This window comes from Gasterosteus aculeatus, chromosome 21 (assembly GCF_964276395.1).
Source record: "Gasterosteus aculeatus chromosome 21, fGasAcu3.hap1.1, whole genome shotgun sequence".
Lineage (NCBI taxonomy): Eukaryota > Metazoa > Chordata > Actinopteri > Perciformes > Gasterosteidae > Gasterosteus > Gasterosteus aculeatus.
The window spans coordinates 15,345,261-15,367,583 of record NC_135708.1 but is presented as its reverse complement, the minus strand read 5'-3'; the positions used below and the strand labels follow the sequence as shown (position 1 = coordinate 15,367,583).

The 22,323-nt window shown below is 42.3% G+C and overlaps 6 protein-coding genes across 7 annotated transcripts; 2 read left to right on the top strand and 4 right to left on the bottom strand.

Annotated features, from left to right (window-relative positions):
• Positions 1–274: 274 nt before the first annotated feature.
• Positions 275–2,817, bottom strand: LOC120811499 (uncharacterized). The gene is made up of 8 exons (XM_040166882.2): positions 2,787–2,817; positions 2,144–2,260; positions 1,858–2,002; positions 1,584–1,697; positions 1,345–1,489; positions 1,069–1,217; positions 841–980; positions 275–529 (listed from the first exon to the last, which is right to left on the bottom strand). Exons 2-8 carry the CDS (start codon positions 2,241–2,243, stop codon positions 378–380), a joined length of 945 nt encoding a protein of 314 aa, XP_040022816.2. The 5' UTR covers positions 2,244–2,260; positions 2,787–2,817; the 3' UTR covers positions 275–377.
• Positions 2,818–3,578: 761 nt separating this feature from the next.
• LOC120811500 (uncharacterized) lies at positions 3,579–6,037 on the bottom strand. The gene is made up of 8 exons (XM_040166883.2): positions 5,905–6,037; positions 5,671–5,782; positions 5,445–5,589; positions 5,240–5,353; positions 4,725–4,869; positions 4,474–4,622; positions 4,238–4,377; positions 3,579–4,069 (listed from the first exon to the last, which is right to left on the bottom strand). The coding sequence occupies exons 2-8, from the start codon at positions 5,768–5,770 to the stop codon at positions 3,918–3,920; spliced, it is 945 nt and encodes a 314-aa protein (XP_040022817.2). The 5' UTR covers positions 5,771–5,782; positions 5,905–6,037; the 3' UTR covers positions 3,579–3,917.
• Positions 6,038–6,828: 791 nt separating this feature from the next.
• On the bottom strand, positions 6,829–8,028 carry LOC120811501 (nanos homolog 2-like). Its single transcript, XM_040166884.2, has one exon. The coding sequence runs from the start codon at positions 7,656–7,658 to the stop codon at positions 7,146–7,148; it is 513 nt and encodes a 170-aa protein (XP_040022818.2). The 5' UTR covers positions 7,659–8,028; the 3' UTR covers positions 6,829–7,145.
• Positions 8,029–8,749: 721 nt separating this feature from the next.
• On the top strand, positions 8,750–14,838 carry kpna1 (karyopherin alpha 1 (importin alpha 5)). The gene is made up of 14 exons (XM_040166881.2): positions 8,750–8,904; positions 9,589–9,722; positions 9,946–10,059; positions 10,176–10,275; positions 10,458–10,552; positions 10,715–10,846; positions 11,033–11,121; positions 11,219–11,318; positions 11,493–11,656; positions 11,877–11,955; positions 12,075–12,200; positions 12,286–12,413; positions 12,542–12,717; positions 12,944–14,838. The coding sequence occupies exons 2-14, from the start codon at positions 9,597–9,599 to the stop codon at positions 13,129–13,131; spliced, it is 1,617 nt and encodes a 538-aa protein (XP_040022815.1). The 5' UTR covers positions 8,750–8,904; positions 9,589–9,596; the 3' UTR covers positions 13,132–14,838.
• Positions 14,839–15,038: 200 nt separating this feature from the next.
• Positions 15,039–18,020, bottom strand: fam162a (family with sequence similarity 162 member A). The gene is made up of 5 exons (XM_040166886.2): positions 17,855–18,020; positions 17,041–17,142; positions 16,530–16,641; positions 15,931–16,039; positions 15,039–15,708 (listed from the first exon to the last, which is right to left on the bottom strand). Exons 1-5 carry the CDS (start codon positions 17,895–17,897, stop codon positions 15,589–15,591), a joined length of 486 nt encoding a protein of 161 aa, XP_040022820.2. The 5' UTR covers positions 17,898–18,020; the 3' UTR covers positions 15,039–15,588.
• A 13-nt stretch (positions 18,021–18,033) lies between these two features.
• On the top strand, positions 18,034–21,471 carry mix23 (mitochondrial matrix import factor 23). 2 transcript variants are annotated; one of them, XM_078096617.1, is made up of 6 exons: positions 18,034–18,249; positions 18,422–18,528; positions 19,387–19,512; positions 19,596–19,742; positions 20,339–20,398; positions 20,490–21,471. In XM_078096617.1, the coding sequence occupies exons 1-6, from the start codon at positions 18,210–18,212 to the stop codon at positions 20,538–20,540; spliced, it is 531 nt and encodes a 176-aa protein (XP_077952743.1). In that variant the 5' UTR covers positions 18,034–18,209; the 3' UTR covers positions 20,541–21,471. The 2 variants fall into 2 exon arrangements, with proteins under 2 accessions (XP_077952743.1, XP_040022821.1); XM_040166887.2 differs by lacking the exon at positions 18,034–18,249 and having other exon boundaries at positions 18,404–18,528.
• The last annotated feature ends 852 nt before the right edge of the window (positions 21,472–22,323 follow it).

Below are 22,323 nucleotides of genomic sequence, written 5' to 3'. Positions count from 1 at the left end.
ATTATGACAATAGAGCCCACACTCATTATTAGAATAGTTGATATTACACATGATAATTCAAATAATATGTCCAAATGAGAAAACTATAATTACCATATAGTATCCTATGAATAGGCATAAATAGGCCATTGAACATGATTTAAAATGTATGGAACATGAGGCGGATCATAGTTTACGATTTTAATGTTATAACAGTCACGCATCAAAGCCGTATGTGTCGTGTTAACAATAAATATGTTAGGGAACAGACATAAAAGGTTTAAAGACCATCAGCCAAAGTTTAAGTGTATTTTATATCATACTTTATACAATCAGAATCTTACAACATGTATCAACATTTTCTAAATAAAACATTTGTTCAAATAAAGTGAATGTGTTTAGCAAAATATCTTCTTCTGCTTCTCAGCAATCTCCATTGGTTCCATGGTGTCGGGACTGGCGTCTTTGTAGAGCGGCTGTCTGATGTGTCTCCAAACAACCAGACCAATCCGGATGGCAAATAGCACACAGGCGACAGCCAGCAGCACAACTAAGAGAAGAGCACCGAGATGTGACTTTTTAACAGATGTTTCTGCTCAGATGCACTTTTGTATGGGAGTTAGTATTTTACTAACTCCCGGGAGGTAAAAAGTTGACATTGCTTTACGGTGGAGCAATTTAATCAAAGGTCACAATATGACAATAGGACCATACTATCTTCATCAATAATGTCTATATTTACTGTATTACTTTATATCAGTTGTGTTTAAGGGGATATGCCTAAGGACCTTATGTTAAAGTGATGTGGACAGCTGATTGTAGAGACATTTGTCACATATTATTGTTGTCTAGTAGGCTTACCAATGAAAATGCCGCTACGGGTGGGTGATTCCGCATCATAGTTCTTGACCAGGTTTCCACACAGCGCCCAGATCACGACCGGGTAGATGATGAGGATGTACCGCACGTGTCTGTCGAGGACGAAGTTTTCCAAAACAAACCTGGAAAAAACACCAATCCTTAGAATCCCAGCATGTTTTTTGACAGAACTTCTCTAATGACCGTTTTTTGAAAGTAGAGAGCAATCACCACACAAGCAGCAGGACGGACAAAACCGAGTACGAGACGGTTGCAGCATCCGTTGGGGACATCTCTGCATTGTAGGTCAGTACGATGGTCAGGTTGATTAGTGTCGCAATGGTTGTCCATGTGGTGTATATCATCACTCCGTTTTGAACCTGTGAATGAAGTATGATATTTTCTTCTTAGTTAAGCATAAGTGGGCTTTCACATCATACATACACTTTTATATGTACAATATTTGAACGAAATGAGAAGCAATTATTGCGTATTTGTCATACTAACCAGCACACGGAAGAGCCACAGGTCTATCTTGTGGTATTTCTTCAGCCAGGCTCCATAAACATGAAGTCCATGGCATGTGAAGAATATCATGGAGTAGTTTGTGCAGATGACCAGGAAGAGAAAAACCAGTGCAACGATCATCTCTCTTCAGTAGGACAGCAGAAAAATGAGGTATGAAAACTTAAATTAGGTTGACTAATTCACAAACGACAATCAAAGGAGCCATTGGAGCCCCTCACCCTCGGTCCCAGACAAGCAGCCAGCCAATGTTGACGCACAGATTCAGGCACCAGCTGACGAAGAATCCATAAGGCAACACTGCAGGGCTGCAGTAGACGTAGCCATAACCATTCCTGCGACAAAAAAGAACCACAGTTTATGCTTCAGTCTGTACAATGTCCACAGAACAGTGATTGTCAATTCAGGCAACCGTTCTTTGTTAATACTCAACAAAACAAAGCGATTACAAAGATACAGGTTGCTGTTTGCACTTAAAGGGAAATTGACACCAACTTTCTGAAAAGTCCAGCGATGATGTAGATTATCATTAGCGTCAACCAGACGTAGATGACGCTCCAGATGCTGAAGGTCCAACCCGATGGTGTGATCTGGGTGTCAAACACTGCAGACACGTTTCCCGTGGTGGTACCATAAGGACCTGTCGGGACAGAAGAAGAAGGCGACTCGTGAGGAAGGACAGGAGTGTAACATGTTGTATTATTCGTGAAACAACTTTAAAAGGCTCAATGACAAAGTGAAAATTGAAACTAGAAACAACGATAAGAAAGCTTTGACTTACCGACTCCGACCACAGAAAGCCCGTTGAAGACCAAACTTATCGCATAGCCGACAACAGAAACCACTACGGCAACGAGACGTCCTGGATTGTGTTTTTTCATTGTGGTCTATTGCGTAACTGAAAACGATTGAAAAGAGGAAACAAATGAAGAATGAAAGACTTACAATGGAAATATGGAACGTTACATGTGCAGATTAGATCTTTGGTACATTTACTACATTGTAGCATTTTTTATATAGTTAGTAAATAGTGTTTTGCTCAAAGAAATGTGTCCTGGAGGAAGATATGTAATCCCTTCCAACTCTATACCTGAAAACCTGTATTCGAACCTGACCTTGACAAGTGATAATAATCCCTCACCTCATAAGGCATTCAAACAATTACATTAAGTCGTTCTGCTCTAATAAATCCCCAGTTGCCTTATTTTGAAGATCGCCACCATAAAAAAGCATTTTTAAAAGCCTGTTAAAAAAGTAAAGAAAATAAATTTAATAATACATTTAAAAATCAAGTTATATCTTTCTGATGTCACAATTTATGTAACTTCAGGAAGGTCCACACTCCACTGCTGCGCAGCCTGCTTTCTTTCAGGATGGTAAAACATTGGCAGAAAAAAAAAAGTGCCTACATGATAAAGACCTACCCTCGTTTGGCCTTCTCTTTGTGAGCTGAGTGACTGTGGCGAGTAACCCGGACCTTCTCTTTATAGGATAACTAGTTGTGTAAGGAGGTTTACAATCATCACGCGCTGCTCTTATCTTACATACATTTCTGCCATCCTGCAGTGAGTAATAAAACAATAAAACGTGACTGAACAAATATTTTCCTTCATAGTATCAATTATTATGAAACACAGTGAATGGTAATCTATATGCCTTGTCAAAGCTATTTCATCGGAAATTAAACCCTGTGTCCCTAGGAACGGACAATTAACGTTTAGATTAACTATCTAAAGTCTAAAGATCAGGCTTTGTTTCGAGATGACATGAGATGAATCTGGCAGAGTTTGATGTTCGACATAAAGTCAACCATTCAGTTTATATACTGCAGACAAATCCCCAAATGACCCGAATGAACCAGCCAGAAGGCCGATTGATGACCGTTCTTGTTCCGTAGTTTTTTCACGTAAGACCAGTTTGAACTGTTTATATGCAATAACATTTTTCACTCGACATTTTGTTTTTATTTTAACTTATATTTTTGTTGGTTTTATTCCTCATGTGTTTCGCTCTATTTTTTGACATGCACACTTGTCAGTTCGTTAACTTTCTCAGAAAGGCGTTTACAGTACAATAACATCAACAAATAGGACAGTTACTCATGCAGCAGTTGATGAATATAATGAATGATCCCTTATGTTGGCATAGGGGTACTTCAACAATGTCGGTATCTGTTATCTCTCACATACCACAATGTATTCCACAGAAACGGAAAATGTTAGGAAAGTCACATTTATTTTTAAAAGCATATAAAATGAAACACAGGCACACATAACATTTTTCTAAATACAACTGAAATTAATTAAACATGTCATTATAACCCAGAGTGCAGTTTGAGAACGGCGTGTATTTAAAGCTGAGCACATGAGACAACTTCAATTTGTCCTCAGCAACATTCCATTTAATCTACTCATCTTTGTAAAACTCATTTTAAGAATCTAGATTTTGTGTCAAAAATCAGTCATACAGTCAAGCGTTTAGAATTTACACGTCATACAGGAACACTACTGCATGAATACAGAAAGGTTTATCCTCAAAGTATCCATCAAACACTCTTAGATGAATATGTTTTTCTGCCTCCCAGCGATCTCCATCGGAGACATGCTGTCCGCGCTGGCGTCTTTGTACAATGGCCTTTTGATGTGCTTCCAGGTGACCAGAGCTATCCGTGCAGTGCACATGACACAGGCTGCGGCCAAGAGTATGGCTGAAATGCAAAAGAAGGAAGCGTTAGTCTGCATATACTTTCTGACTCCTTTGTGTACGTTTTTAAAAAATGAATCACAGACGATGAAATATTTGCAGAATAGTGAACGCATGAATGCATGAAGCATCCAGGGCAATGAGGATTGAGATTGACAAAGGAGTCCCTCACTGGTGAAGATGTTATTTGGACTGGGATCTGCAGCGTTGTTGTTCTTCGAGAACACCCCGGTCACCGCCCAGATCACAAAGGGGTAAATGGTCAAGATGTACCTCACATGTTTGTCGAGGACAAAGTTTTCCAGGAAGAACCTGCAACAAAAAACACACAGGAAATTTGCTCCTGACATGCGTTTTTTTTCTTTCTCTTCTTACAAACTTCTGAAAAGTTGTCCGCTTTCCACGCACCACACGACCAACAGTACAGTCAGAATTGACAGGGAGGCGGTGGCAGCGTCCGCTGGGGACACGTTGGCATCGTAATTCAGCACGATGGACAGGTTGACCAGAGAGGCGATTGTTGTCCACGTCGCATATATGGCGATGCCGTTCTGGACCTGTAGTCGAGACAACAGGAGAGGCTCATTGACACAGACGACGTTGCCGCAGGTGAACAGACAAACGCGAGCTTTGCAATTGCGGCGCCACAAGGTACCAACCAGAACGCGCTGAAGCCACAGGTCGACTTTGTGGTACTTGCTGAGCCAGGCGCCATAGTTGTGGAGACCATGGCAGGAGAAGAATATCAACGCGTAGTTCGTTAGGGTGATTAGGATGAGGAAAGCCAGCGCGGCACCCATCAACCTTTAGGGAGGAAAAGTGAAACGGTCCATTTATTCTATTCAGTGATTATGTTCAAAGTATTGATACACAGGATACTTTTAAACCGCGGTCCCTCCCAGGTTGATGACACACCCCCATGGGAATGCACGAGGATGCAGCCAACGCCATTTAATAACACAGAAACCCATTAAAACTTTCAAAGCCATATTTCCGGTACTCCAGAGTATGACGTCAGGCTCAAACCGGCTCTTGAGAATGTGCTTCAAATCTACTTAGAGTCATTCGTTTGCGTGAACCAAATTACTGAAGATGTTTTTTTAAGACTATCAAAAGAATTGCTGAATGATTTCAGCAGAAGTAAAAAAGAAGAAAAAAAAAGATCCCATCTCACTTTCTGTCCCACATGAACAACCATGTAGTGTTGAGAGTCAGATTCAAGCACCAAACCACATAAAATCCATGTGGCAAAACAGCCGGACTGCAGTAGACGTAACCGTGCGTATTTCTGAAGAAAGAAAATCAGGTAAAAGTTTGTGCCAGAACACGAGACACCACACAGGACACAACGACTTATAGGAGTTAAGGTTAATTCTTACTTTCTAAAGATGCCGGAGAGGACGTACACCAACACCAAAGCAAGGAAGATGTAAATGAACGACCAGATGATAAAGGTCCATCCTGCTGGTGTGATCTGGGTTACAAACTCATCTGAAATATTACTGGTGGACTGTAAAAATGGATCTGTGGGACACAAATGCAAAATGATGAAGAGGCAATAGCAAACCACAAAATAATGCACATAAGTAGAACATTAAAACGTACGTTTTCCAGATGCTGCCAAAGCAGAGAACACCATGGTGATGACGAAGAACACCACAGCCAGCGCTATGGCGATCAGCAGGGTGATGCTGTGCTTTGACATCGTGAGCGTTATCTAAAAACATCAGTACTATGAATTAAAACGCAGAAAACAACTTTCTCCTGCAGCTCTGAACAATGTGTCATTCAATTCATTCTTCAAATCAGATAAAAAAATAAAAGAAGCTTTCTACCCACCGTTTATGGAGCCGCCTCAGGTTGAAAGCGAGTGAAACACAGAGTGCTGCAGGGAGCGGCTTCTTTTAGGCGTGAAAAACAGCTGCTTGTGTAACAGCCGGGACTTTCATAACCTGTCTGCACGTGTTTGAACGTTACATACAGCTGTTGGCAGAGTCAAAGGAGGACTGGATAAGATGATAAAAATCTGGAGTATATGACAGGTGCTTCATAAGTGAATTATAAAGTGTGTCAACGCTGGACTTTGGGCCAGAAGTAATGTTTGGTAACAGGAATATTTCAACCAATGAAATCTGTCTGTGTGTAAGCAGGTGAACACACACACACACACACGTGCTCTTTACTGTGGAACTCCGAATGACCCTTTACTATGAAATTGTATACTGTTTGGGTATTTTCAACAGTGGGGAAAGTAATAATTATCCTCAAATTTGACATCTTGAGGTACTTCAATCATCTCAGAGGGAAATAATGTTTTTTTTTTATATATATCTGGCTGCTTTGCAGATTAGGATTTTATAATAAAAACTCATTTGTACTACATTATTGTTACTACAGATAAATGTATCTTAATATTATATGTTAATATAACATTAATATTAAGATAGTCATATAAGGGGGCATTGTTCAACCGTTTAGTAACAAGGATTTATCATCTGATCAAAGCAGCGGGAGGAACCACAGATTGTTTTATGATTATGATGCATTCAGTTATAAAAGGCTGACTTGGCTTTGCTATTAGAAACGTTGTGTGACTTTACATCTCACCTGAATTAATTATATGTCACTCACTTATTGTAGTATTTTGCACATTCAGATCTGCAAACAGTTTCTTTCTTATTATATAGTTCAAAAACCTGTCATGCTAAACAACATCTCCATAGTTTGACCTATTAAAAAAACACTTTTACAACAAGAGAGCACCACTTTTCCAATATTTATTCTTGGTAAAGTAAACAAAAAAAACAAACAGTTCTTGGCAGTTTCCTAAAGGGTAAAGTTGTTGTCACTTGACTTCCTCGATGTTTGATAACATTTTGTTATTAACGTTAGAAATTGTTGGTGTCGACTAACTGTGATGCAACATCATCGCAAAAAACAACAGCAAAGTCAAACATTTCCCTTCGAACTGAGAACCCCAAACAGTCCAAGTACACGTGAACCAAATCCCAAAACATCTGTGGTAATTATTTACAGTATTTTTGACCTTCATCGGGTCTCCCAGTGTCTTTCCCCGGCTCCTAGAACCTGGACCCCGGCAGCATCCTCGCAGCATCCCCCTGCCGTGCCTGCGGACAGTACCGGCGCGTGTGCGCGCGGTCCCCGGTGGCCTCGCAGGTGGGACAGGTGTAGTTCCGGAGGATGGGGCAGATGACCTTCCCCTCGTCGGATTTCAGGCTGTGGGACCGGTACACCCTGGCGGACTCCCCGTTCTGCTTGCAGAAGCGACAGTGGCCCGAGGAAGTCCCACTGCTGCTGCTGTCCGAGAGGCCGGAGAGGCTTCCTACCGAACCATTCTCCGGGGAGTTTACGCAGCTCCCCCGCGGAGAGGTTTGGATGAGGCTCCAAGGCGTCGCCGGGGCTTCTTTTGCTTCTTTCGCTGCGCCTTCGAGGTCCCCGGTGGGGTCCGTTTCATCGTGGCACAGCCTCTCCAGCAGTCCGCCCAGGTTCATGTAGTCGTGCCACATGTCGAAGCGGTCCCCGGAGGACGGGAGCGAGCTCTGGGCCAAGACTTGTCTTTGCATCGCTGTCATCCTTTGGAGAGAATTTCTTCGCAGAGTTTGTGCGCGCGTTTGGAGAGTCTCGTATTTGTAGACGTGGGTTGCTTTTAATGTGCAACAATGTTTTGATTGAGTCGTCTGCAAACAGATCGATTACAGGTGTCTGGATAGACAAAAAAAACACAACTGTTGTGCAGTTGGGGGGGGGGTTTCTTTTATCTCAGAAACCTATAATTTAGCTTGACCGCCTTATTAGGACCCAGATGAGAAGTAATCCGATAATATATTTAGCAGATGCACCTGTTGTGTTAAAGTGTCAAAGGGTCAGACAGAGTTAATGCATTATTTGAACTGGATTTGGCGCAATAGTCACCTGCAAAAAAATCTCATCCTCCACACACACACACACACACACACACACACACACACACATCGTCAAATACAAATACAATAGATTAATCCAAGTGAATAGGTCTAACTTATGTAAGTATGCCGTGATGAAACTAATAATAGTGAACACGATGAAGCAAGAAGATGATTCGATTATAGTAATTTTCCCAAAATTAACCTGCGATGCTGGTGATGAATAACCGGGGTTATTACCACCATGTCAATTATTACAAGGCTTGTTGTGTGTGTTTTTTGTCTTTGCTGCTGTTTTTCATTTATGTGAGCGTCTCCCCTGTACTGGTTTTGTTTATTTCACCATCTGTGATGGGTGTTTGTTGTTTAGTCGTGCGGCCACACAGACCGGCCACGCCTCCACCCGATCGCCGCTGGCGCCGGCGCGTGTCTGGCGCACTTTCAAACTGTATCATTGTTAAATGTTCGTGCAACTTTCACAACACCTGCACTGCACTTAGGCTGCCCGCTCACACAACTGAGGGGCCGACGGCTGCATCCTCCCTCCTTGAAGTTGTCCTTTGGGAATGCTTGTCTTCATCTGCGCGTTTGACCCCCGGCACAGGTCGTTTCTTGGAACAACGTATGCAATCTGCGCCGCGTTGCCAAGCAGACACACACGTGTTGTGTATGCCAAGTGTATTACACATTCAAAGCAAGCGTGCGGTGTGTTGTAATTAAAAATAAAAGAAGCTGTCTTTCTAGCCCTTTACAAAGCAGACGCGTTGCGTGGTTTGGGGCGGAGTATAAATAAGTGCGGGGGAATTTTAGGCAGGGGGCGTGGTTTACATCGCGCATGCGCACTGTCACACCGGCGACGACTGTTCTGACGGTGGCCTAGTGAAAAACAAGGGGATTACAGAGCCCATTTTGACAGGTCAGTTAAAAAAGAAATAAACATATTGATGAGTGCGCGTGTGGTATCCCTTTGTATCGAGAAGCTCATTTGATTCTTAATATTGGCAACGTATGAAAAAGATAGCGCTGTCGCATGAGATAACGTCACATTTCGAAGCTAGCGCTAACGCTAATTCAGCTAGCTTCTGTCAGCTTTCGGTATTTGTGCTAACAGCGGCTGTGACATTAGCTACAGCGTTAGCTGACAAAGTGTTCCGCTCCCGTATGCCTATTCTTCGATAATTCTATATTGTTTGTTTTAAATCGATAAGGAGAAGCAGCACCCTAAAACAGTAGATAATGATATATTTGGTTGTTTATTAATCACGCCGTGTCAAGTGACATTAAGCTAACTGGCTAGCTGGCTAAGTTGTATTCTTAGATCCCCCAATTTGATTTGCGTAAAGGCTATTGCGCTATTTAGCCGTAAACGACAGTTACCTCTTACATACGGCAGTTTTACCTGTTAGTGATTGTTTATGGTTGACATTAACTGACAAATGTAGAAAACTGGAGGGGGAACCCTACGTACAGCGTAAGATATTACATACGGACATGCATGTATGGACAGACAATAGTTGGCGTACAAAAGGACTTTGTCATCTATCCATCTTACTTCAATTGTTGTATCCAAACTTTATTTTTGGTTTCTGTATCCCTCTAGGCTTCACAATGAGTCAGGTTAAGGACAATGCACGACTCAAGAGCTACAAGAACAAGTCCCTCAACACAGATGAAATGAGACGAAGGAGGGAAGAGGAAGGCCTACAGCTTCGCAAACAGAAGAAGGATGAACAGGTGAGTGAATTGGCGGAGGAAGTCTTTTAGAGTTAGACCACTTCAGCAGAAGATGAGTGTGGACATGTAATAAGGGGGTTTGTTTATGAAATGATGTCCTGCCAGTAAGTTAATGTCTGAGTGGTATATTAAATCCATGTTGTGTTCCTAGCAATATAAGGATGAAGAGGAAATATGCTAAAAGAGATTTTAAAAAGTTTTTTGAATGTGGTTTATGTTATAGCTCTTTAAGAGGAGGAATGTTGCCACTGTGGAGGATGATGGCCTCCCAGAGGAAGATGGAATGGCGGATAGCGGCTATTTGGAGTCCCAGGGTAACAACGTGGACCCAGTTACAGTAAGATGATAATCAAATATCCCTGCTATCCATCTACGTGTCATGCAGAGCATGTACGAAGTCATATGACAGCATTCCTTATATGTTGATCTGATTTGCATATCTGTGCCTTACAGGGTGGGGTGATCTCTGAAGACATGACTCAAATGATCTTCTCCAGTAGTCCTGAGCAGCAGCTAATAGGCACTCAGCGCTTTAGGAAGCTCCTTTCTAAAGGTAAGGGTGCTATAGATTGCCCTAATTCCTCATAGAATAGTTAAATTGTTACAAGAGCTGTATGACAACATAAAGCCATGACATGTTATTTTGAATACTTGAGACAGTTCATTTATTTATTGATTCAACGATGTTGTGAAAAATATTGCTATATTATTTTTATTCACTCCTTTTTCACTTAGAACCCAACCCACCCATTGATGAAGTCATTGCCACTTCAGGGGTGGTGGAGCGCTTTGTGGAATTCCTGAAAAGGAGAGAGAACTGCACATTGCAGGTACATTTCCTTAAAGGATCTGAGTCAACATTATTTGAAACATGCAAAGGCAGCACAGAAGGGCCTGTCTTTCTGTGAGGCGACACTGCTAGCGAATACACCAACGTGCAGCTCCACAAGCGATCATTGTGTAGTAAATATTATATATTTTTACCGTTTCAGTTTGAAGCTGCGTGGGTGTTGACCAACATTGCATCAGGCACATCCCATCAGACTCGGGTGGTAATCCAGGCTGGTGCTGTGCCCATTTTCATAGAGATGCTCGGCTCTGATTTTGAAGACGTGCAGGAACAGGTAGGGAGAATTGAGACTTACTTTTTTTCTTGTCAACAGACATTTCATGTCTCCATTAAAACGTAATTTTCATAACAACATATATTTTTTTAACCGACTGGTCTAATGAAACCTAATCCTGATATTTGATACTGTACAGTTTCACTTTGTTTGTCGACTGACCTGAATAATTGCTTTGCCCCTCAGGCAGTGTGGGCCTTGGGAAACATAGCAGGAGATAGCACAGAATGCCGAGACTTTGTCATAGACTGCAACATTCTGCCTTCCCTGGTGCAGTAAGTAACCACTCATTTGTCTTTCTCATGTTGTTACTTAAGAAAATACAGAGTAACTTTGATGCTGCATCCTGAACAAAACATACCACTTTGGCAGATTATTGGCCAAGCAGAATCGTCTAACTATGATGAGAAATGCTGTGTGGGCGCTATCAAACCTGTGCAGAGGAAAGAACCCACCTCCGGACTTTACTAAGGTAATTTGCCAAGATAAATATGTCGCTATGGCAACAGCAAATCTCTCACATTGCTTAAGTATATCATTTCTTACTTTCACGGTCAAAAGCTTGATAGAGCTGCTTGCGTGTTTCAATAGAAATAAAAATCATGTTAAAGCGAACACCAGGACGTTTTCTTTTTTCCCACTCCAGGTGTCCCCGTGTCTCAGTGTGCTGTCTTGGCTGCTGTTTGTCAATGACACAGACATCCTGGCTGATGCGTGCTGGGCTCTGTCCTACCTATCAGATGGCCCCAATGACAAAATCCAAGCTGTTATTGACTCGGGAGTTTGTCGCAGGCTGGTGGAGTTACTGATGTAAGGCTTGCATGTTGTATGCTTAACATGTTTGAAGATTGCACATCTCAGCTATCAATTTTTTGAGAAGAGCAATGTTTGCAATCTAGCTGGATGATGATGTCTTGTAAAGGTTTCCAAACAGTATTTGACTATTGTTTGACTGAGGCTTCACCAGCTTTGTCTAATATCAGGGGACACAGACCTCCGATCAGACATTACAATTCTGCCTTGTTTATAGGCATTCGGATTATAAGGTGGTATCCCCTGCACTGCGAGCTGTTGGGAACATAGTCACTGGAGACGATCTGCAGACACAGGTAAAGACCCGATGTATACACACACACACACAAAAAGCTGTTCTTCTGGACAAGGTAATTGAATACTTGTAAATTGATATTTATTAATTATGTTGTGTCTAATTGGTGCGGTTGCCTAGGTGATTTTGAACTGTTCAGCACTGCAGTCCCTACTTCATCTCCTGAGTAGCCCCAAGGAGTCCATAAAAAAAGAAGCCTGCTGGACGATCTCCAACATCACCGCAGGGAACCGAGCACAAATACAGGTTTGCGTTTGAATAACTTAAATTAAGGTTCAAAATTTTACATGAGCATTTCCTCCTCCAATAAATTATTTCCCCCTCTTAATAGATGGTGATAGATGCTGGCCTGCTGCCTCCTCTCATCAATATCCTTCAGGTAGCGGAGTTTCGCACAAGGAAGGAGGCAGCCTGGGCAATTACCAATGCCACCTCAGGGGGCTCTGCAGAGCAAATAAGGTAAGAGCACTTCATCGGGTTCCTCCACACTACCTCCGATATCCATCCACACGGCCGTTTCAGTATAGTTTTCAAGATTTGCTATAAATTACTAATAAATGTTTATCGCTGTATGTGTTTATCTGCAGGCACCTTGTGGATCTAGGCTGTATAAAACCTCTGTGTGACCTGCTCACACTTATGGACTCCAAAATAGTTCAGGTGGCTCTAAATGGCCTCGAGAACATCTTGCGACTGGGAGAACTGGAGGCCAAGAGGGGAGGAGGCATCAACCCTTACTGTGCCCTCATTGAAGAAGCCTATGGTTAGTGTACACTGACGCACGATTAAAATGTTCTCATTCATGCCGGTTACATTTAGCGATTCTGACACCAACTCAAGTACGCTTGTCAATTAGTGGACGGATCAGAACAAGATGTTTAGTTGGTGTTTAAGACCATTAAACCTGATCAACGACCTGTGCAATAACTATTATATTTTGGTTTCTGTCTGTTAATTCGTTAATCAAAGGCCATCTCCCCTTCTCACAGGTCTGGACAAGTTGGAGTTCCTGCAGGGACACGAGAACCAGGAAATCTACCAGAAAGCTTTCGACCTGATCGAGCGCTACTTCAACACCGAAGACGAGGACCCGTCTCTGGCGCCAGCCGTCGACCTGCAGCAGCAGCAGTTCCTCTTCCAGCAGTGCGAGGCCCCGATGGAAGGCTTCCAGCTATAATGCTAAATCCCCCCCCCCCCTCCCCTGTGTGCTCCACCTTCATCGTCACCTCTGCTCATTTCTCACTCTCTGCCGCGATCAAGGGTTACGCTTCACACGGCTCCCCTCGGCACCAGAGAGATTGATTTAATCATAATCATGATTATGGAAAATGTAACATTACAGAAGCACTTGTGTGTGTGTGTGTGCGTAGCGTCCGACGTGGGTCACGTTCTGCAGTCCTTTCAGCCAGTTTGTGACGGTGCCACTTATCATTCTGCGTGCGATCCCCACATGCCTGCTCAGGCCCCGGGGGGGTCTCCTACCAGCAGGTTGTCCCTGCAAAACCACCCTGTCGTACCTTTTGGATTTTCCTCAGCTCATCCCAAATGGAAGGCACTTCTCAGAGTTCTCGTAGGATTGGCCGACCCGATGTCTGATTAGGTTAGGTAAGCATTTAGTACTCACAAGACAGACGGACATGGACGTGATTTCTTCCCCCCCTCTTCCACAGACACACACAGAGAAGAATGATCAAACCCGAACACTGGACTGACCATGAGACGTGGATCACATGTCTGACTGTGGTCTTGGGACTGGACTGCCCACAATGGGACCTCATGGCCAGTCCCAACCCAAGAACTCAACTGACCTCTACTAAAGGCACTTAAATAACTCAAAAATGGAGGTTGAATTCCTTCACCTCCTCTCTCCGGCCATTGGATAAGTTACTACAGATGGACAAATTAGGAACTTGACTGTCGCTGAGGGGTGGAGCTTGTCCACCAGGCTGCTTGCAGTCCCTCCTGGATCTCATATCATGCATTCCTTTATCCAGCTATGGGACTTTCCACCTGCACCGGCTTCATCCTCAAGGGTTTAGACTGCCTCTGGTGTGACGTGAATAACCCCATGGAGCCACGGGAATTGGAGTCTTCCCTCGCACTGAGACAATTAGACTGACTTGGACGAGACAAAGCAGACTATTTAACCGTTGGAATGTGACCAGCAGCAGACCAGCGGGAACTTTTATCTTTCCTTAATTTCATTTGCAGCACTTTAGTTCCGGACCGATGCCTGCTCCTCAACAATCTACCATAGTTTTTGCATTGCATTGGTTGGTGACACGGCTTTTCCCTCTTCAGGAAGCAAGGCGTAAACAAAAACAAAAAAAAAGTGTGGTCTGAATCTGCGACCTCCTTCTTGATAAGGTTTGATAAGGGTTACAATGTATGTCACTGTTTTACCAGATTCTGGACTGAAACTCTTAGCACACTAATTACGATCAGTAGATCATGCTGCCTCAGCAAAGCAAGAAACGCTGCATTGTATCAAGTCAGACTTTTGGAAAATTGGCTGTTAAAACACAAGCCGTCGAAATGTCTTTCCAGCACACATTCAGGTAGCATTTTACAATTTCATCTGCCGCGACACAAACATGTATCAGCTATTGGGCCTGAAGCTGGTCTTTATTCAAAACATTTGTTTCTTTTAGCGGTTAGCATCTGCCATGTTGTTGATGGTGCCATAAATCCAGATAAAATGTTCAATACTGGTGATCACCTTAGTTAAAACCGAATGTTTGTTTACCGAGCTCTCTTAACATTGCTTACTTTTATCAATCTCTGCAAGAGATTACCAGCTCTACATGTTGATTACTGTTTGTTGTATTGAGTTTGTGCAACTGTCCCTGTTACGCCATTTGCATAAAAGCTGGTTAATGAACCACAGCGCAAGTGAATCAATTTCATTGTAGCTTGTGTGCAGGTTGAATCACTTTGAAGTACCGACGCCCAGCTGAAGAAATGTTGTGCCTCTGTGACAAGTTCCTCTGAAGATTTTCTCATTTGTCTATTGCCGAAAAGTAACCGAGATCACTAGGATGCAGTTTACATCAAATTAGATCATGTCATTAAGTCAGAGGGGCATTTTCAAGAAGCTATACTTTATTTTTTTTGGTGTTGACTGTATACAAACATAGATCGCATCAGCCATAAATAAACCAGCCTACCTACATAAGTACCAGGACACGAGAGCACATCGTAGTAAACAGACAACCTCCCCGGGGCTTTTGCCTTGCTAATGTTAGATAGAAGTCTACTAGAAATGTTGACAGAAAACCTAAATTGATGCGGCTGTTCAATTGATTTGTCTGACAATCGTTTTGATTCTTTATAAACTCATCAAAATACCACATTAACGCAGTCACGCTCGTGTTTTCGACCTTGAAGGCAACTAAAAATGTTGACGCCACAATAACTGACCGGGCCCTTTCCTCACAAACTGGTGCCAGTTTATGGCCTCAATGTAGTCACTGAAGGGGTAAAACCACATATCCAAGATGAATAAGCCATAGTTTGTGTTTTTAAAAAGGCAGTATCCTTAACTATTACATATCAGCTCTGATATACGTTTTCTGCTCTACGATGCCAGCGGAGTACTGAGGGGGAGGAGTTTGCAGGAACGCGTTGTCTTCCATCACTGAGCCTTCTCTGACAGAACAGCAGCAGCAGCGTCCTTCTCTCTTTGAACGTCCTCCCTCCATTTAGCTTTTTTCTCCATGTTTTGACTCGTCAGGGACTCGTTCCTGCCAACAGCCTGCGACGAAACGAGACAAATTACAGACAAAGCTAGAAAAAGAAAATCTCAGCTCCCCACAATTGTATTTGCGCTAAAATAAATAACTTGTGTAAAGCAAAGTGATTAAATAATGAGCACCGACGCAGAGACAAAACCACTCTTTGACATTGTAACAACGAAACTAATCTGAGGGGAAAAATAGTTGTCAGTACAAACAGTACGTTGTCTGTTGCCACTGACCCGTTTGCCCAGGAACACCATCACCAGACAGGCGCCCAGTGTGGCCGCCATCATCACGTAGCAGGCTTTCACGCGCACTTTATTTCTAGCAGCATCAATCATCTCAAACCTGTGGCGCGGGGAGATGGACAAGCAAACGTCAGCATAGCCAGATATTATGCAAAGTGCCGTTCTCAGCACACTATTAATGTCGCGCATGTTTCATCATACAACGGCAATGTGTCAACGACCGCCGCCGGATATTTATTCTCATCTCATTCTTTAAAAGCAACAATTATTTCAGCATCATTTCAACCTGAGTGAGTTTTGGCCCATTATGATCGCAGAATGTCTGCCGTTTGACTGCGTGACAGTCGGCTTTTATCATTGTCAGATCTTATCACATGATCTCCACCCTGATTTCAGGAACAACAGCAATTACCTCCAGACAAAAACAGATGCCATGTTTGAACTTGGAATATTAGCTGCCCACAGCAGAAACCCCTCCGATCCAGTTAGTTCGCCCTGTTCGTGCAAATTATCTTAACCACATCACACACAGGGCCAATCAGACGCAAGTGTACTGGGAGGTCTGGTATAAACAGGAAAAGGCTCCTTACGACACAAGCTCTGGTATCTGGTCTGCTGTCTTGAAGCGTCCCGACCAGAGCAGCATCTTCTTGTCCAGATTGGAGGGTCTGTAGCCGGGGACTCTGAAAGCGGGACGGGGCTCTGTGCGAAAGGAAGCACAGGTTGAAATGAACGTACAGAGTTCAGTGTTGTTCACTCCGTCCACCCAGATTGTATTTCCACTTCCCTTGTCCCGCTGGGACTTAACAAAACAATCACACTTTTGCTATTGCAACAAGCAACTGGCGATGTACAAAATCTTCTGGCAGTCAATATGGGAACCTGGGGTTGTGGAACATACAACTGTCGCTTTTCTATTTTGAAGATTATTTTAAGTTTATTTTTGATTTGTTGATCGATCGATCTTAAATGCAAACTGTAAAAAAAAGTTACAATTCACACAAGACAAAAAAGGTCTTTTCGGAGTTGCAGGTGGGAGATTTGAAGCATTATTGACTCACAGGACAAGTAAACCTGGACAGGATCGTGATCCAACTCTACCTTGTGCTGGGTCTGCTGGCAGAGGCTCGGCTTTCACCTCCTGTGGTTTATTGCACATCCCTCTGTGGCTCCATGTTTCAGTGACCGGTCGGTCCTTTCGGCCTGGTGAGATATTTTTAAAAATACCATCAGTGAATCGGACCTATTAGGAATAACAAGTAAATTGAAATGGTTTCATTTAGGGTGAAATGCTAAGTAGCTGCCTTGATTTATAAACAGGTCTTTGAAAAGTGTTGGGAAATTAGGGGAATGTCAAATTCCTGAAGTTGTTAGTTTTGTCAAAAAGAATGTCATGACATCACAACGGAGTAGCTCTAAGATTTGTCTTTTTTTTTTGTTGAAAGTTGCAGTTACTGATAATGTTTCTGTTCTAAAAATGTAACCTCTAAATCATATCACAATATCACGACTAATAATGAATGAATAAAACAAGTACGGACGCGTGTCGGCGTCACAAAGCCTAAACAAAGGGTCACGTTTCTCAGGATTCAATTTGGGTGTAAACCTGTACCCGCCATACAAATGTCACAAATACAGGTACCACGCCTTTCGTAGTCACGTGATAATTTACTCACGTTAGAGAATGACATTTAAAAAACGAGGTAAACAAATAGCATTTAACCATCACCAGCTGGTCGTATGCAAGATTACTACACCTGCAGCATGTTGCTAGTACGTAACGTTAATATAAAGCAACTAATGTCACGTTAACTAGTTAACTTGGTTATACCCCGATTTAGAGTAATACGAGAGACTTGCAGGCAATTACTGAAAAACAACAAATAACCTACACATTTAATTAAAGAATACAAACCTATAAAGTTGCCAATGGAGAAGCGAGATCGGATGAAATTCATTTTTATTTTACTTATTTAAGTTCACCGCCTCTAAACACCCATCAAACTGTCTCGTAACACCTCGTCTTCCGCGAGCTGTTGAAAGTCAGCCAACTGCGTTCATAAAACTAACCCAACGGACCCGCTAACAAGCTGAGGAGCACGTGGCGTTTGCCTGATCAGAAAGGATCATTTTCCTCCACCATTATTGTCAACCGTGCATAGTTAGAGTTGTAGCTTAATTTGGGTTATTGTGCATCTGCGACCAGACATCACAATAGTGACTGGTTTGCCTCTGGTTCCTGGGTAAGAGGCAGGGGACATTTGAAATCGATGTGGCTCAGACTTTTGACACAACAGGATCCTGCAACAAGTTACGTAACTCAACTGTTCATTCTCAATTATTTCCGATGGTACTTATATTAAAATATGTACGTTGTCCCTTTTGACACACTGTGTTAACTCTTTCGATATCAGGAATGAACGGGGTAAATATAATACAACGTGGTCGTGTTTCTAGCTTGACCGCGGTGGTTTGTACTCAGGCATCGTATCGAACAGTCACGTCGCGTTGTTTGCAGAACGGACCAATCAATCGACCATGGCAGCGTCCGGTGGAACTTTAAACTGTGAGGACTTTTCAATGTTTCAGGTAATCTTAACGAATATTTCAACAATCCTTCTTTCCATGTCATTGATTTGCTGCGGTCTGAATCGGAACCTGGTAAAAGTTCACATGTTGTGGTTTTTAGTTTCTGTGCAACGTCAAGTCAGTGAATGGTTGACCCTCCTGATCACTACTGGTCACACGGACTGAACCATCAGGGCTGAAACAGCACACGGTTTGAAAATCGCTGTCACGGGATCTCAGATGAACCCGGTTGGCCAGCATGGGATGTACTTCTCCTGTTGAAGTCAATTCATCTCCAGTCACTTTATATAAACATTGAAAAAAAGACTGGATTTCTAAAAGTGGTGAAATCCCAGGTGTCATCACGCCACTATCTCACAAGGTGTCACAAGTAGGCGAATACATGTTGCAGGAAAGGGACAAAAATATAGATTCGGCGTTGCCCAATTCTGCAGCAGAAAACCTTGGACGCATGCTGAGCAAGATAAAAACTTGTTGCAATTCTGCGCAGTTGTTCAATCTGTTATCTTTGGTATGTTTGTGCACAAGTTTAGCTCATTTAAAATGTATTTATTTATCTTCACTGCTCACTGCGCACAAATAGTCCACTGTTCCTGTGCAGATTATCTGTTCTTCTCTCATGTGGTTGACAATGCACATTCCTTGTATTGTTGAAACCTTTTTTCTTTAAAAAAAAAAAAAAGGAATCAGTTCTGATTCTGATTCTTAATTATAAGTGTACTTCTCTCCGACATCATGCAATGCTTTCATGACCAAAGATCAATTCAAAGATGTAATGTTTTGCAACAAAACAGGAAAAAAACAACTTTACATAATTGTTTTAGTTGAATTAAAGTTGCTGACTTCCTCTTTTTTTAGGAGGTTCTGAAGGTGATGCGCAACATAGATGACCGCATTGTCCATGCCCTGAACACCACAGTGCCCACGGTCTCCTTCTCAGGCAAAGTGGATGCCACACAAACGTGCAAAGAACTCTATGAATCTGTGAGTGGATAAAGTATGCGTCAGTTAGCCCTTTTCATATCATAATGAACCAGCTCCAGTAATAATGTTGTGCATTTCCACAGATGATGGATGCCCACTTGACCAGAGACAAAGCCATCAAGTCCTGTATAGCGCAATCTTCAGAGGAGGTGGCACAACTGCGTAAACAAAGGGCAAAAGACAGCGAAAACCTGGCTCTCATCAAACTGCTCAGAAAGGAGCAGACCAAAGTAGGTCCAGTTTCTAACACTAGAGGGCTTTAAACCACCAAGCTGGAGGAGTCACTGAAATACACTTCTCATTGGGAGCGATTTAGGCACCGTTCAACCAAACACAAACCCACCCACTAAACACAAACTCACTTAAAATATATATATATTTTTATTAATTATTCTTTCAATTTACAGAAAACATGTTCCAATCATTCAGGATTTTATGACGCACGAATGATGTCTGCCCACAGCAGAAATCCCAGACACATGAATACAGACACATGGAAACATTGAATGGCACCATTGGAAATGTTTGAACCAACCAGTCTGAATATTTTCACTTCTGCTGCTTTCATTCTTTTTGCCCCTTTTAAATATAATAAAGATACTGAATCCGTGGTCATTTTCCATGAAGTGAGCACCACAAACCAACTATAAAATCCCCCCCGTTATGCTGGTGTTGAATTCACGACAGAAATTTGACCCTTATCCTGTAGATGCAGCTCTCTTCCTGGCTAAATATTTGTCAATGAGAAAAGGTGTTTTTGTTTTTACAACTATTAAATGTTTGAAAATATGACTTAGGTTATGCATTTTTCCTCTCTTGTTTCCAGTTAAAGCTCATGCAGTCAGAGCTGAATGTTGAGGAAGTTGTCAATGATAGAAGTCTGAAGGTATGCGCACTACTAACAGCAAAGTCCTGCAATCACACCTAAATACCATCACACTTCTGCAGGTTATTCACCCCTGATTTGCCGTGTTTAGCTTTTCAGCGAAAGGTGCCGAATCCACTACACGCCTCCCAAGGTGAAGTGAAGCAGCGTCTGATCAGAGCAGCTGCTTTCCTCGGGGTTTGAATCCAGACTGGATGTGAAACTATGACCTGCTGCCACATCTCGACTGCAGACCATTCAGACCGATCCGACTTCTCCTACAACACCCTTGTATTCCATTGTGACTTCTGTATTGGATCACCACAGCTGTACCGCAGTCATTGGTTTGCTTCTTTACTGGGAAACATTGTACAAAAAGAGTGTTTTTGTTTTTTTTAATAAGAAAATGAAATGTTTCCAAGCGGCGTGTTGTCTGCTTTTGAATGCCATTTTCGTGTGATACCTGCAATTAAGTGGTACGGTTTAATCTTCCTACGCTGCTCTGCGAATTTAAATATTTTACATTTGAAACAAATGTCAGTTGATCTGTGTACAGACATTCATGGGTCCCGGAAAATTCATCTTAATGAATGTGAGCATGTTAACGTTCCGTGCGAATCACCGCCGTGCCGCAGAACAACGTCACAAAGCTGTAGACGAGTGATGTTGTTAATCTTCATTCCTTGACTCAGCAAACTTGTTAGACCGGTGATTAGTACGTTTACTCATGTTTTTAATCTTAAGAATGTTCACCTGTCACCTAATGCATGGTAGGACACAACCATCATGTGATTCGGGAAGAAAGAACAAACATATTGCTTGAGCTATTTCAATAAGTTTACGAACTGTAGATTTTAACAGCAAATAATGTGTGTTTTACACCTTTTATACCAGTATTTCTGCCTTGAATTCTAGCTTCTATTCAGACACCCGTTGTGTTCTTGTTCTTCTCCTTCTGTTAACTTGGCCCACAACGACAAAAAGTCCAGTGCTTTCGCTGCTTCAGTGGTAGGTGGAAATTCTGTTCCTATTTTTGGTTAAACAAATTCCATAAAAAGACCAAATCCGACAATAAATTGACCCCACCACTTTGATAGGGGAGGTGTAATCTATTCATTGGTTAGAAAATTAATTAATCATTTCATAGCTTGATGGAAAACATGTTAAAATGAGAGATTTAGCTTTCTGTCTTCTACTTTTACATGTATTTTTCACTATGGTTTTACATGACACACACCTCACAGACCGAGACGACACCGGTGGAGTCCTCCTTCAGGCATTCAGAAACAGATGATAAACTGTGAAACTGTACTTAGGAATGAGGCACACAAATGTTACTTGTTTCTGACACCAATTGGTGCTGCTCCTGTATCATTTTGTATTTGACGAGTTCACTGTGGTTTAGAACAGATAGTTAAGATACAATGATCACAATCAGGTTCACGCCGGATGAGACGCACCGGCTTTGTCAAAATCTTTGAAGAAATGAATGTTTTTGGTAAATGTAAAAAGTGTTATTTTACCCGTAAGCCTCACTTCTGCTTTTCTAGGGACCAAAATGTCACAGAAAATGCTAGTAAGTCATGTTTTACTGTTTTTATAGTCATAGTAAACCCAGAGGCCTGGGTACACGGGCTCGGTGAAGGTGGTGTGAACAGTGTGTCAGTGTGTTGGAGGAGACTTTGTAGAAGGACAGAGTGTCTGCAGACCAGTCCAGATACACACCGAGTGTGGAGCAGCCACCAGAGTGAGGAGGAGACTGCCACACACTTTCTTTCTTTCTATGTCTTTCCCATAAGCATAATCCTGGCCAAAAGCTCACGATAGGGGACAACATCAAAATAATATATCTGAACCATTTCCCTTTTTTTCAATGATGGACTTTCTGACCCGTAAAATTTAGAATAAAATGTCTGAAAACTGCTGTTTATTTCCTGTGGGTTATT